This window comes from Corvus cornix, chromosome 11 (genome assembly GCF_000738735.6).
Source record: "Corvus cornix cornix isolate S_Up_H32 chromosome 11, ASM73873v5, whole genome shotgun sequence".
NCBI lineage: Eukaryota > Metazoa > Chordata > Aves > Passeriformes > Corvidae > Corvus > Corvus cornix.
This window is the reverse complement of record NC_046341.1, coordinates 16,312,475-16,325,770: the sequence shown is the minus strand read 5'-3', so window position 1 is coordinate 16,325,770 and position 13,296 is coordinate 16,312,475. Positions and strand designations below refer to the sequence as shown.

The following is a 13,296-nucleotide window of genomic DNA, read 5'->3' as shown; positions in this document are numbered from 1 at the left end:
TGGGAAAGGTGTAGAATGAGGATGTGTTTTTATGATCTTATTACAAGGATCAAATAGAAGAAAGCAAGGAAAGGACAAAGGCCACAACAGGGAAGGTTAAGGGAGAAAAAAGGAAAACTACTCTCATGCAGGTTGTGGGGCTTGAAGTGTGGCTTCAAAAGTGTTGGTGAGAAATGCAAAAAAAAATTGTTGGTGCTGGTAAGAGATGGAGAAACCTCTGATAGACTGTAGAAATTAGTTTTTTGTGAAGATCCAGTTTTGGATAGTGGTTCTGGTGAATCAGAGAACTGGAACAAGCCTGAAAGACAAATCAGGTGGAACTAATACAAACCATCAGCATGGAGTGCTGGTAAAATAAAATAATAGATTAAAAAGGACATTCCTTGTGGGAAGTTTTCTCTAATTTTTCAGCTTCCTAAAAGAAAGCAAATTCTCTCTAGTGAGGTACACACAAAGAAATATCTCCTCTCTATAAAATAAACTCTTTTCTTGTGAATAGACAGAAATTTGAATAAACAGATGCTGATGAAAGCTTGGGAAACAGCAAGAAAGTAATCACCTGTGGGGTCTTGGTTTTATTTTATCCAGAAGGGGCTTGGAAGGACTTTTGGTCTAAACATAAAACTGAAAACAAATACCTTTTTTTTCACCATAGTAGCAAGGAAGTGATAGTACAAATTATCTTATGCTTACAGACACAAGCCCAAAGGGTGTGTGTAGATTTGCATCGCAGAAGGTCAGAACAAGGTTCCATCCACGCCACTGTCCAGCTTTTGGGAGGACAAGGACTGCTGCTTAGAGAGAAACAGTAAAAGAAGCAGCACACAGAACAGGCCCTCTGAGTTCTGTGGCATTTCTTACATTATTGGACCCTGAACACTAAAAGCTGTAATAGCCTGAACACTAAAGCAGTGGTGTGGCTGGAAGAGCCCCTGACCCACGGTGGCACACAGCAATATTCCTGTGGAGCTCCAGAAAGGCTGGATGATCTTTCACTTGTGTGAAGAGGGATCTCTGTTGGATTCCCACAGGGAGTTAACCAGACAGGACTCCTGCTGTTCAGAGGAGATCAGCAACATTCCCCTTCGACAGCCCAGGCATTGTAATTCAAAAGCCAGCAATACAGCACCACACAAAGCAGAGTGCTCAGGATTAGGTCTGCACATCCTGAGGGTGAGCAGGAGAGTTTAATGACACTCGTGGAGCTGAGGGCAAGAGAACAAACAAGATCTTCTTTGGGCTGGTGCAGTTTTCCTCCAGACATTTTTCAAAGAGATCACAGGGCAACATTGGAGAGGGAAGAGTTTAAAAACTGGTGGCATGGAGCTTGATAGTTAATAACAATATAAGATATCTCTTTTTTTAATTGCATTGTGATAAATGTAATAAAGTTTATTTCCTGCCATATTTTTTTATAACAGATTGTGATGGAGTACAGGAATACAGCAAACTGAGCATCATCTATTAATTCAATTTAGGCAGCAGACTGCTGCATCCTAACAGAATACAGAGGGTCTCTTTTCCTGCTAAAATTCATTTGCAGCTAAAGGAATTTTCCTCACCATAAGAGCTGCTGCTGTAGTCCATCACCTCTGAATACCTCAAGCTTCAGGGGTGTCTGGAGCATGTGTGTGTGCACAGCTGGCTGCAACTTACTTCAAGATGCATTAATGCTCAGAAAGGTACCATGAAGGTGACCGGTTCTGAGCTCCTCTACTCGTGGCTTTGATGTGCTCAAAGCCATTCTCCTAACATTGGGACCATGCTATTGTAACTTCTACCATCAATTCCAAGGGTTCAGCCAGTCCCGGGGAGCCAGTGGCTCCCAGGAATAGAGTAGGAGTTCTGGCTTTGTTGCTGCTCTAAAAGAAATACCAGTGCAAGACCCTTAAAGCTTCATCCTGATTCACAGGATATGTCTTTTCTGCTCAAGTGTGTTCCAGGGATTTCGTCACCAAATCTCTACCCCTCAGAAACAACCCTTGACTCTGAAAGGAATAAGGTAATAATTTCCTATAGTAATGCAGGGAAAAAATGGCTTTTTCCTTTGAGCTTATCTTAATAATAAGTGATACTGAGAAAAGCTGTGCCAGTTTAAATCAAAATGAGTGTCCGTTCTGGCTCTGTGCAGGTTCTGAGATAATGCACAGTCTCACAGAAATGTCCGTTTTATAGCACTTTGCTACAACCAAAAGTTAGTCTTTAGCTGTCATGGTGCTGAATGCCCCTGAGCTGTCCTAACCTGCTGGAATTCCCTGTGTTGATGGATCAAATTTCAGGCTCTTTTCTCCTCCTTTATCATGTAGAAAGGCTCTCACCAAACTGATAATCTAGGCACTGCTCTTCAGTACTTCTAAATATTTAATTTGTTGTTGATTCTGCCTGTTTTCCTGCTTTATCCCTGGTGACTCTGTAAGTAAAGACTGGCAAGATTTGGCTCAGTTATTCTGTAATTACAAAGCTTTAAATCTCTTTTTCTTTGAATTTTACTGAGACAAAACAAATACTCGTTGACGTCAGCAGGAGCTTATAGGAATAAGGAAGGAGTGAAAACAGCACAGTTCTGCAGCTGTAGCTCTCCATCCAGAAGATGTATCACTTAATAGGTATATTCAGCAGGCAAGGGAGGACTCAGAGTTTGCCTGTAGCATCAGTTTTTATTCCTTTGACATTTTTCTCATCTTGGGTCTGGTTTTAGTCTTGCTGCCATGGCAACATGCAGAGAGGCTGAAAGGTACTCCAGAGAAAAGGTCTCTCCTCACTGACAGGCAGCAGAAGGGAACAGAGGCCATTGCTGCTGTTTGCAGCTGCAAATAGCAGTGGAGGGATGAAAGGGATTTAAAAAGTACTTTCTGTTTGCACGTGTGCAGGCAAAACCATTGGTGCAAAAGTTCAGTGTGACAGGGCATAACCAGTGGAGTTGGGTAAAATCATTGTTGCTTTCAGATGGGCTCTAGCAGGACAGAACATGACATGATGTGACATGACATGGAAACAGACTTCATGATCCAAGTTATTTTACTACTCCTGTAGGAAAAATAATCAGCTCAAAATCATTGTTAGTGATACTAATTTTTTACATTTTGATTGTATCCATGTTTTCTCCATGCCCATGTAGGCATTTATGAAAATTGGGCCCCACATACCCTGAGTTTGATGTGTCTTCTTATATATGCTCAGTGCTCAATTTCTGCATCTCAAGAGTTGGCTGCATTCACCACAGGCAGGAATAGAGCCTATTCAAAATCCTGTAAATATTATGCTGTTTTTCCATCTGTCGTGCAAACTGCTGCAAACCCTCAGCCTCCAGGAGAACAGAGTCTGGGAGGTTTCTTCAGAATTGATGGTGTAGGTGAGACAGGAGAATCCAGGCTGGTTGCATATGTGGGTTTGCCGGCCTCCCATATACCCAGCTCCCACACAAACAGGTAATTGAAGGATTTTGTCTCAGCAGGTAAGTCAGTTTAACACTAGAAGCACTTTTCTGCTGGCTATTCTGCTACACAGTGCAAGGGAAATATTCCTATCACGAATGCAGATCATTCCCATGGAAGAGTGTTGTGCTGAATACACGTTATTCCATTGCTCTCAAGGGAAACAATCCCTAACAGCAAAGGATGGTTTTGTCCAGATCACTGTGTCTGGTAGGATAATTGTCAGTAATCACACAGGAAAACAGTTTTTCTAGAAAAGCTTGTACAGAAGGCAGCCTGAGAAAGGGAAATAGTGCGAACTCACTTAAAAAAAAAAGTTTGAAAAAAGTCAGCATGTTTCCCAATGAAATATTACCAACATCATATTGCATAAACACGAGAGAGATATTTCAAGATTATTAAGGAGAAAATATGCCAGCAAAACAACAGGACTAAATTTTGACAGATGTCTCTCTTGGGAGTAGAAGGGCAGTCATTAGCAAAGGAGCCAGTGACTGCTGGCCATGTGTGTGTCCTGGCTGTCCCTTCACTGAGCCCAAGCCACCCTCACAGGGCTCTGTGGCTGCAAAGGGAGATTCACCTCTGCTCAGTGCTTCCTGTGCCCTGGCAGGGTCTGCAGGGAGTAGAACACCAGCTATTCCCTCAGAGCTGCCAGCAAGTTCAGAAACTGCTGTCCTTGGTTCCTTGAGTTTCTTGCCTTCCACAGACCAGATCTAGACAGACATAATCCAGCAGACAGATGATGTGATTTTTCTTTGTAGTGAGTGCAGTGTTAGTTTTAAAAGCCATATATACCAAAAACATGAAAGAAAACTCTTCTGGTCTGAGAAGAGCATCTGCAGTTAGAATGCAGCTCACAATCCATCTTAAAAACAGCATAGCTTTCTAATAGAACACAGCAGTGAGCCTGATGAAAATTATTTTTCTCTATAGTATTAATGAAATCTATAGTATTAAAGCTTTGCTTATGTGGTATCTCAGCTAGAATCAACTGCAGTGTGCATCTTTTTTCTTCATTACTGTATAGAAATGATGGTTAAATAATTATTCTTGATATTCTTGTTTGTAATTCTAATGGAGGTAGCTCTGGCCTCATCGAAATAGTGCCATTTATGAGCAGCAACAGAACAGAGCTGGCCCTAGAATGAAACATGGGCATGTTTTTAATTCAGATTATTTTTTCATAAATGTGAAGGAGATTTGGATCATTACCTGTGGCACTTGGGTTGCCAAAGTAACCCTGCCTAGCCCGCTGATGTTTGCACAGCGCATGGCACTGTCACCATGGAGACCCTGTCCATGTGATTTTGCAGGCATGATGCAGTTGCAGGCGTCTCAGAGAGGAATTAATTGTTGGTGAGCAATGCTGGTGCAGACAGCTCTGCCCTGGCAGGCAGAGCCTGCAGTCAAGCACGAGCTAAACTTTGCCTTGTTGTTTCAGCTGCACATAGAGGAGCAGGGCAGGGGTAACAGGAGGGAGCTCTCTGGGCTTTTGTATGGAAAACACTGAATTCTCCTGCAGGAAAGTTCATGCTCAGATTGGGAGGAGTGGTCAGAGTGCTGACCTGTGTGAAATCCATGCTTGAATGATAATATTCATTTACAGAACATACGTTTGAGTGATTGAAGGCTATTGGACACTCCTGGTACTCCTTTATCAACTGAGGTTTTTTTCTCCTCCCAGTACCTGCTCTCACTCATTCATGTGCAGCCTAGTGATGTCAAGGAAATTATGCCATAGAGCAGGGACTGAAATCTGTCTGTATATACAGATATCTGTCTGTATATATCTTCCAAAAGTAGCTGTCATGCTGTGCTTTCCATTCTGACCTCTGATGAACCTCACAATGGGACTGTGAAGTAGATTTTGAATCTGTTTTGCACAATACCAAACCAAAGACCTAACAAACCTTTTGAGAAGAGACATGGTTCTGTTTCTGATGGTTAAGCAGGCTAAAGGGGGCTCCCTCCTTTCTCCCCATGTTTTTGAAGAACAGAAGTCAGCCAGCCTCAAGATAAAGTCATTTTGCTTCAGCAAAATGCTTTGTTCCAGCTCTTTTACTTAATTATGAATGGGCTGGATGACAACAGATGGTTAAAAGGTGCTGTTACAGTTTCTGGGTGCTACAGCTGTGATGAGCAGGCTGCCCTAGGATCGGGTGGGGGTTCTGTAGACATGACAATGAGACAGTGCAGGCTTCAGAAACTGCCCAAGAGCCAGTATGTGAATGGATGAGCCAGTAAGTGCAGGCAGATGGTGTAACTGGCTTTGTGGCATGCAGTGGCATTGACATTTGGGGAGCTGCTGTAAAGAATCACTGAAGCACCAGCTTTGGAGATGTCTGTGTTGGACCCTCTCTTACGTGAAAAAACCCACAAAAAGTCACATGGGTGCTTAAAAAAAGTACTGGGCAGAAGTGCTCACAGGAGGAGGTGTGGGCAGAAGGGAGTTGGATTGATGGCCAGATGCAGAGGGTAAATGTTGCTCCTTTTGTCTTTCCTTTTGGTCTGAAGAATCAGCTGAAGGATTAAAGAGGGGGATGTAGCTGGAAAAGCAGGGCTTTGGGGTGAGGTGTGCAGCACAGGTTACAGTGGATGAGGGGATTATTTCATGGCTAGAGGGGAAGAGTCTTGACATGCTGGAAGGCTTGGACATTTTCAGGGTGTAAGCAGAGGATGAAAGGTGATTCTTTGAGATGATGTATAAAAATAAACAGTAATCTTGAACCTAAAGGTGTGGAACTAATGGGAGGGAAAATTACAGTTGTAGATCATAACCTAAACTGATGCTCTGCTTCACTGTGCCCATCTGGAACTCAGGGATGTTTCCTCCATTTTGGTGCTGATAACCTTTTTGACAGCTCGTGATAATACAGTGTTAGAACGACTGGGGAGTTTTACAGATTGCACTGAGATAATTGAATTAATTTCACTCCTGGCTTGGATTAAATTTTTAATCTTGTCAGAGGATTCTTTAGCCTTTCACACCATGGCCTGATTTACCAAAAAGGGGAGTGAAGGATTGATTTCTTTATTTGTAAGTAGAAATCCTTTCATATACCTCAGGGAAACACACTGTCATCAGAGTGTCTCAAGAAAAGAAAGGACAAAGTTCTCTGCCACCATCCAATAAACCTGCCTTAGCTGGAAGTGAGGGGCTAAAGAAGTTGTCTGCAAAAATGAAACTTTAATCTACAGATGGGAGTTTGTGCAACAGACTGCATCCAACCTTGTGCAGCTGAAGAATATCCACTCTTCTCTTGCACCAGTGTCTTTCAATGTATTTTGTTTTTCTGAAGTAAACTTAGAACTTCACTAAAAAACCAAATCAATAAAATTAATCACATTACTGAGCTAAACAGCTTCATGTAGGATGATGAAAGCATTGTGTTTTGACATTTCGACTAGGCAGCTTTTCCATGCCATGTCGCCTTCATTGTTTCTCCCTTCTAAACATCCGTGTTACTGATGTGGGCCTAAAGCCCCCAATGTTTTATGCTGGCAGAGTGAGTGGTTTCATGTTCCAGATTCCCAGTCTCTCTTATTTTACTCCTGAGATTGGTTCCTTCTAAGAGCCAAATACAGAAATGGATCAATGTTTAAAATAATATCCAAAGGCTTGAAAATAGCATCCATTTCTTAGGCAGGCTGCATTTCTCTTTCACACTGTGAAATGGTGCTACAGATAATTAGTAATACATTTTCCATTTAAATTTCCCTGTATTTATAAAGCAGTAGACTGCTCTTGCTATGTTCTAACAGCAAAATGAAGTTGCAGAGCCAACTGAATGTCAGCAAGGATTTATGAATACCTCAGTAGAGATTACTGTCGGCTCTTGACTTTGAATGCAAGCAGCCAAAAAATTAGTTTGGCAGTAAAATGGGTAAGTGGAGGATTGACTATAGCAATACAAAGTTGGAGCATAACTGTTTCAGGTATATATTATTTACAGAGGATCAGACTTGCACCCAGGAAAGTGTCTTTATTCAGGAACTTTCCAAAGGAAAAGGAACCAGGACAGCAGAGGGGGAGACCTGAAATGAATGACTTAAAATGAAATGCCAGACAAGAATTCTGTCCCAATTACCTGGGGAAAGCATAGTGCTAAAAACAAACAAGAAAAATCCAAGGAGAACATAGGGGGGGAAACAGAATTAAGGCAGGTGTACAATATGTATTTCAGGGGGGAAAAAAGTCTTTTAGTTGATTTTAAATGGACTGATTTTACACCCTGACATCAAAAACTGTGGAAAAGCACTGTAATCAGAAGCTGGCTGCAAATAATCAAATACAACGCCAGCCTCTGACAGCATGTTGTATTATTTTTTCTGTTTAGAATACATCTTGGTTTCATTGTTTTAGCATTGCAGATACTGTTTGAGTAAAAAATCATGTAGTGCTTGCTGTTTTTAAAATTTCAGTATGAAAATCCTGAGTAATGAGTGGTCACAGGTAATAACATGCTTAATTTGGAGCTTTTTAAACTTATATTTCTCAAAGATAAGTGTATTGTAAATTAGTCAGGAATGCTGACAGAGGACTTCATTAAACTTCTCTAAGTCATTTATGGATATATTGTGATTCCTGAAAGCTGGTTTCTTACTTGTAGTAGTAGTGCTTCACTGTTAGTACTCTGCTATTATTAGTACTTTACTATGTAGAAGGAAGAAACTGAGATCAGGATTATTCTCTTTTTTTCTATGCAAGCTTGTATTTTATTTTAAAGGAAAATTGCTATCAGCTCACAAAAAACAGAATGACTACAATAAAATCATACCATGTTCCCAGTGCATACACAGGTGCTGTGTTCAGTACTGGAAGACAGTTTATGACCATTACTGTAGAGGAGTCACTTATGCTTTTAATGAAATAAAAACTTTGCAAATCATTAACTAAAGAGAATGAAATTATAGGGTTTTTTTGAGAGATACTATGTCAATTCAGCGTATTGTTGCTGCCAGGACCAGTGGTCCACTAATGTGTAATAGTTCTGATTCCATAGCAGAGCTCTGATAAAAATTGTGTCAATCTGGGGGCTCTCAAGGCTAAAATCCATAGTTTGGCATTACCTCAGACACAGACCCTCTCAGGGCTGAGCCATACTGAAGGCAAACACAGGACAACAGAGTTTTGTCCTTTTTTCCAGTGGAAACTCTTCTATCAAAAAACACTCCTTTGCACTGTTTCCCATCCAAGAGCCCTCTGATGATGACTCTGCACAAGAATAATTCCAATTAACTCATCCATATAAACAAAAGTAAAATCCATTTACTTGGCTTTGAGCTGACAAATGCAAATAGTAACCAATATGGAATAATTGGTGAAGAGGGATTTAGGGGTAGAATGCTGTAAGAAGAGGGAAACCCTTGTGATTTTGCTGCTGGAAGGGATGTTTATTTTGAATCAAAATTCAACCATTTCAGGGAGCCTCCAGTAAATTCCTGAATTTCCACTTGCCTCCCTGTACTACCAATTAAGCCTGGGTCTGGCTTTAACCCAGCTCAGAGGGATGCACTGTCTTCATTAGGAATGTGCAAACACTGAGGCACAAACTCATAGAAGCTCCTCCCTCTGTGAAAGGCACAGAAAAAAAGTAAACTCTTCCATATAGTCTGTGCAGAGCAACTGAACCATACTTGCACAGCAAAGAAGGTTTTTAATACTCTGTCCCCTATAGGAGAAGAGGGAAAGAGGGAATGGTTTTAATAGTCAGGCACCTTGGGAAACAAGTAGTTGCAGTCTTGGTTGAACAAGTGGACTGTTAGCAGCCATAAACATAAAAATTACTCATTTCTAAAATAGCTCATGGTCTCTCAACTCAGACATCGTGTGCTGAATGGCATTGCACTAGTACAGAATGTGACTGACTGGATAGGTAAGTTGCAAATAACACTAAAAGGCACAGATGTTGTATCAGCTCTTCAAATTCTTTTCAATGTTTTTATATATTTTAATAGCTCCATCTGGATTCCATAGCCACTATTATTGTTATAAGTTTTATTGTTCCCTTTGCCTCTGCCTGCTGTTTGCATTTGCAAGTTACTTACAAGTGTCTTGGAAACAACTCCTGAACCTTTCTCCAGGGGCTTAAAATTTGATATTGTGTATGTGAAAAAAGCAGGGAAAGCACATTTTCTCAAATTTGCCTTGCTAAATATGATATGGTGCAAATTAAAATAAATGTTGCGTACCCTGCTTTCCACATGATGTTCTGGTTATAAATTTCATTGGATGGGCAAGTGTGTTTGCTGATTTCTCCAATTCTTTATTTCTCCAATTATTTATGCTGTGCTGTAACCTCCTAAAAGCTTGATTTGGTTAATAACAGCCATAAAAAATTATACAGCTGCTGCTTCTCCAGCATCTTTGTTGGATATTCTTAAAGGACTAGTATCCATAGTACAGAACTAGTCTGACAGGATAGTTGGGTGTTGTTTATGCTCTAAGGTAGCTTCATAAAAGGTATTGTGATTTTGTGGACTACATTTAGAGGTCAGCCTGCTATCCAGTGGGATTCATAAGATTGTGTTTTCTGAGGTGAATTTACAATAATGCCCTAAATTAGAAAGTCATTGTGTTTGCAGTGCAATTTTTCTTTTGTTCTAATAGAATTTTTCTTAAGTCCGGTATTTAATAATTGAGGGAACATCTCTGCAAAACTCAAGGAGTAATACTGAGTTCACTGCAGTCAGCTTCCCAAGTAAGGCCAACAGATGGGAAAGACATTTTGTGCTGTGCCCAGCATCCATTAAATTTAATTGGAAGTTGAATGTTGTATTACCTTTAAAATCACATAACTCCTTCTGTATTAGACATTCAGGGACTATTTTGGGGGCCTGGACCCCAATTCAGGCTTTTAAATGTACTGTGGGACTCCTCAGGTCCCAACTCAACATTTTCTTTCAAACTTACGTGCCATTATTCTTAAAATATTCAACAGAACTATGTCACAGGTGCTAAATCCTATTAACATAAAACTCATTTTTGTCTTGACCAACCCTGTTATGCTGGCAAAGAGCACTGTGATGAGGATATGGAACAGCCTTTATGGGCACATTTTCAGTTCCTGAAGTTTCCCACTGTGAAAGTGAGGAAACTCTTGACATCTTCCAATTTTCAGTGATTTATAGAATCATAGATTGGAAGAGACCTTAAAGCTCATCCAGTTCCAACCCCCTGCCATGGACAGGGAACCTTCCAGAATCCCAGGTTGCTCCAAGCCCTGTCCAACCTGGCCTTGGACACTTCCAGGGATGGGGCAGCCACAGCTTCTGTGGGCAGCCTGTGCCAGTGACTCAACAGTGGTCTGTGTGCTGCATATTACACATTCAGTGCAACACACACACAAATTCAATTCATCAACAATGAGGTCTCTTGAGTTCTGAAACATCATACATCAAAATAAGCTTCTCTCCAGTGCACTTGAAAGAAGAGGTTCTTGTGCCTTTCTCACTGCTAATTGCAGCCAGCTGTTAAACAGATGGTCTTGGTGGTATCAGTAGGACACCACTTATTTAACAGTTGCTAAAAAAAAGTGAGACGAAGAAAGAAATAAATGTTTGCTTAGGCAGCAGGACCTGCAGTATTGCATTGATCACAGCCATTGCCTGGACACGGCATTTCCTCTGTGGTAACCTGTAAGAAATTAATTGAAAGATATCATAGGTCAATTAGAAAAACATTTCATACTTTCAGTGAAAGTAGGATGTCTTGATAAATATTCTGCAAAGATAAAATGCAATGGACAACCTTCTAGGATTACCTCCCTGAGCCTGTATTTCTCTCTGCACCTCAGCTATCCATCACTTTGGTTCTGCATTAATGGTATGGACATGTTATGCTGTTCAGAGACTGACTTCAGGACTCACATCCCATTTTGGCAAACACAGTGCAAAAGCCAGGCCTTACAAATTCACTAAAAAAATGTTTAACTATCAGTCTTTTCTCAAGCAGCTCTTTGAGTGACCTTGCACATAGCACGCCTTAAACATATTGCTGGTTTTGGAAGGGAGGGATTCAGGCTTCTCCTAGGGTGTCACTGAAAATTATCAATAGTGATCTTTCTTTCAGGTGAAGGAGGCCATGCAGAGAATCCATGACCGAGGAAATATAGGCAAACTCATTCTGGATGTGGAGAAAGCACCCACTCCCCTGGTGAGTGCAAAGCACTGCAGACATGATGTACAGCCAGGCACAGTACAGCCTGGCAGTGACTTCTGTCCTTTGCAATGCTGTTTTGACACCAATTTCTTCTAAATCCAAAGCACCCAAATACCACCAGTAACCATAATTTGTGTATTTAACTCAAAGTGTAATGTACTTCCTGAAGTGCCAGTAGTTACTATTCTATACTGAATGGCTATCTCCTTCTCCAAAAATGTGCCTGCAAGTGTTGGATCTGGGTAAAACTGCCATGTGTCTTTCTGTCCTTGTGATGGAAAACAAACAGACATTTCTCACACTAAAAAATTCCTGAATGAATAAGTGGATTCAACAGGAAAAAACCCAGTCAATATTACTTTAATGTGCAAACATAGAAGTGCTTTCTGATTCCCACACTAAAGTTAGAGTGCACTTTTGGTAGGAATTTAGTTTACTGGGTTTTGTAATACATGAAGTATAATATGTAAATATTTCTAGAAATGTCCTGAAGGAAGATAGCAGTGATGGAGCACTGGATTTGGAGCACTTATTGGAGCACATGCTAACATGGTACAGAAACCTTTCAGAGAGCAGTGGTAAATGAAAGCCGGGCTCATGCCTGAGCATTCACTGGTGGTATAGGAAAGAGCAGTAAAGAAGGTAATGCAAAACTGACTTTAAATCAGTACTGATGTATGAAGTTCACTTTCAGACCTGAGATATCTCCCATTTCAAAAGAACAGAAAAGAACCTGGACTTACAGTTAAGCTCTTGCTCTAAAACCACCCCAAATCTCATACAAAATCTCTGCAAGGAAAAGGAAGGCTTTAAGAACATGTGGAACAGTACACTTTTATGAAAGGGTGTTAACTCAAAAATATGGGTAACTTCAGAGCAATGCTTTTCTGCATAAAAATCTGGTTGTGTTTGAGATTTTTATTTCCAGCAGAGGTTAGTAAGCAAACAAGGAAGGAACATCACTGCATTTCTCTTTTAAAAGTAAATGGGTCCCTTGCTTATTTGGTTTTGAAGCAGTTGTAAGCTAATACTTGTGTCCTACGAGAGGTAACGTGGGTGTGTGAGAGAATCCAGTCACACTAATCTGTGCTGTTAAACACTACCCCCATCCAGTGAACCAGACTCTTGTGCCTCCACAGACCTGTCACACTGACAGGGTGAAGTGCTGGAGGGTCCTGCACCTTTACACAGCTTGTAATAAGTATTTCCATGTGAAAAAACCCCACAGTGTACGCCTTAAATGCTGGTCTGAATTAATTGATTTCTGCAATTGCCTACTGCCTGTGCAGGCATCTCCAGTAAAATATGAAAATGCGGTTTCTTCCCACTCCTGTATGATCTGGGATCTGCACTCTGTCGTGGGTGTATTCTGCCAGTATCTACATATCCACTGCTCTGTAAAGTTTCACTGGGGTTTTAGTTTACAAAAGAAAGGAAATCGCCCCCTGAGTTTTCCACACTGTGCCTCAGATGGGGCCATGCATTTACCTGCTCCTGGAAGAGCAGATACAGGAGCTGTAAACCAGAGGTCCCACATTCTGTAAACTTCCTACTCAGCTGTGTTTCCTATCTGAGAACCTTACTATCAGTAAGTGCACAGAGCAGAGTCCACGTGTGCAGCTGTCCTACAAGCAGCTTTCTGTTAGGAAATAGAGCTGTGAGCTGTGGGGGAACAGCTTGCAGGTTTAGCTGGAAGTGGTG

General features: G+C 41.0%; 2 protein-coding genes across 3 annotated transcripts in view; one reads left to right on the top strand and one right to left on the bottom strand.

The window, feature by feature from the left end:
- Positions 1–13,296, top strand: part of VAT1L (vesicle amine transport 1 like) — a 56,602-nt gene that overhangs the window by 40,299 nt on the left and 3,007 nt on the right. The window contains exon 8 of the mRNA XM_039558131.1: positions 11,506–11,589. Coding sequence (XP_039414065.1) covers positions 11,506–11,589 — 84 coding nt within the window. The remainder of the gene's footprint in view (positions 1–11,505; positions 11,590–13,296) is intronic.
- The window catches only part of TDRD12 (tudor domain containing 12), a 57,405-nt gene continuing 54,779 nt past the window's right edge, over positions 10,671–13,296 (bottom strand). Inside the window, exon 31 of one of the 2 annotated variants that reach the window (XR_005602869.1) lies at positions 10,671–11,070. The gene's annotated coding sequence lies outside the window, so the exon portion shown is untranslated. The remainder of the gene's footprint in view (positions 11,071–13,296) is intronic. The other variant, XR_005602870.1, reaches the window with a different exon arrangement.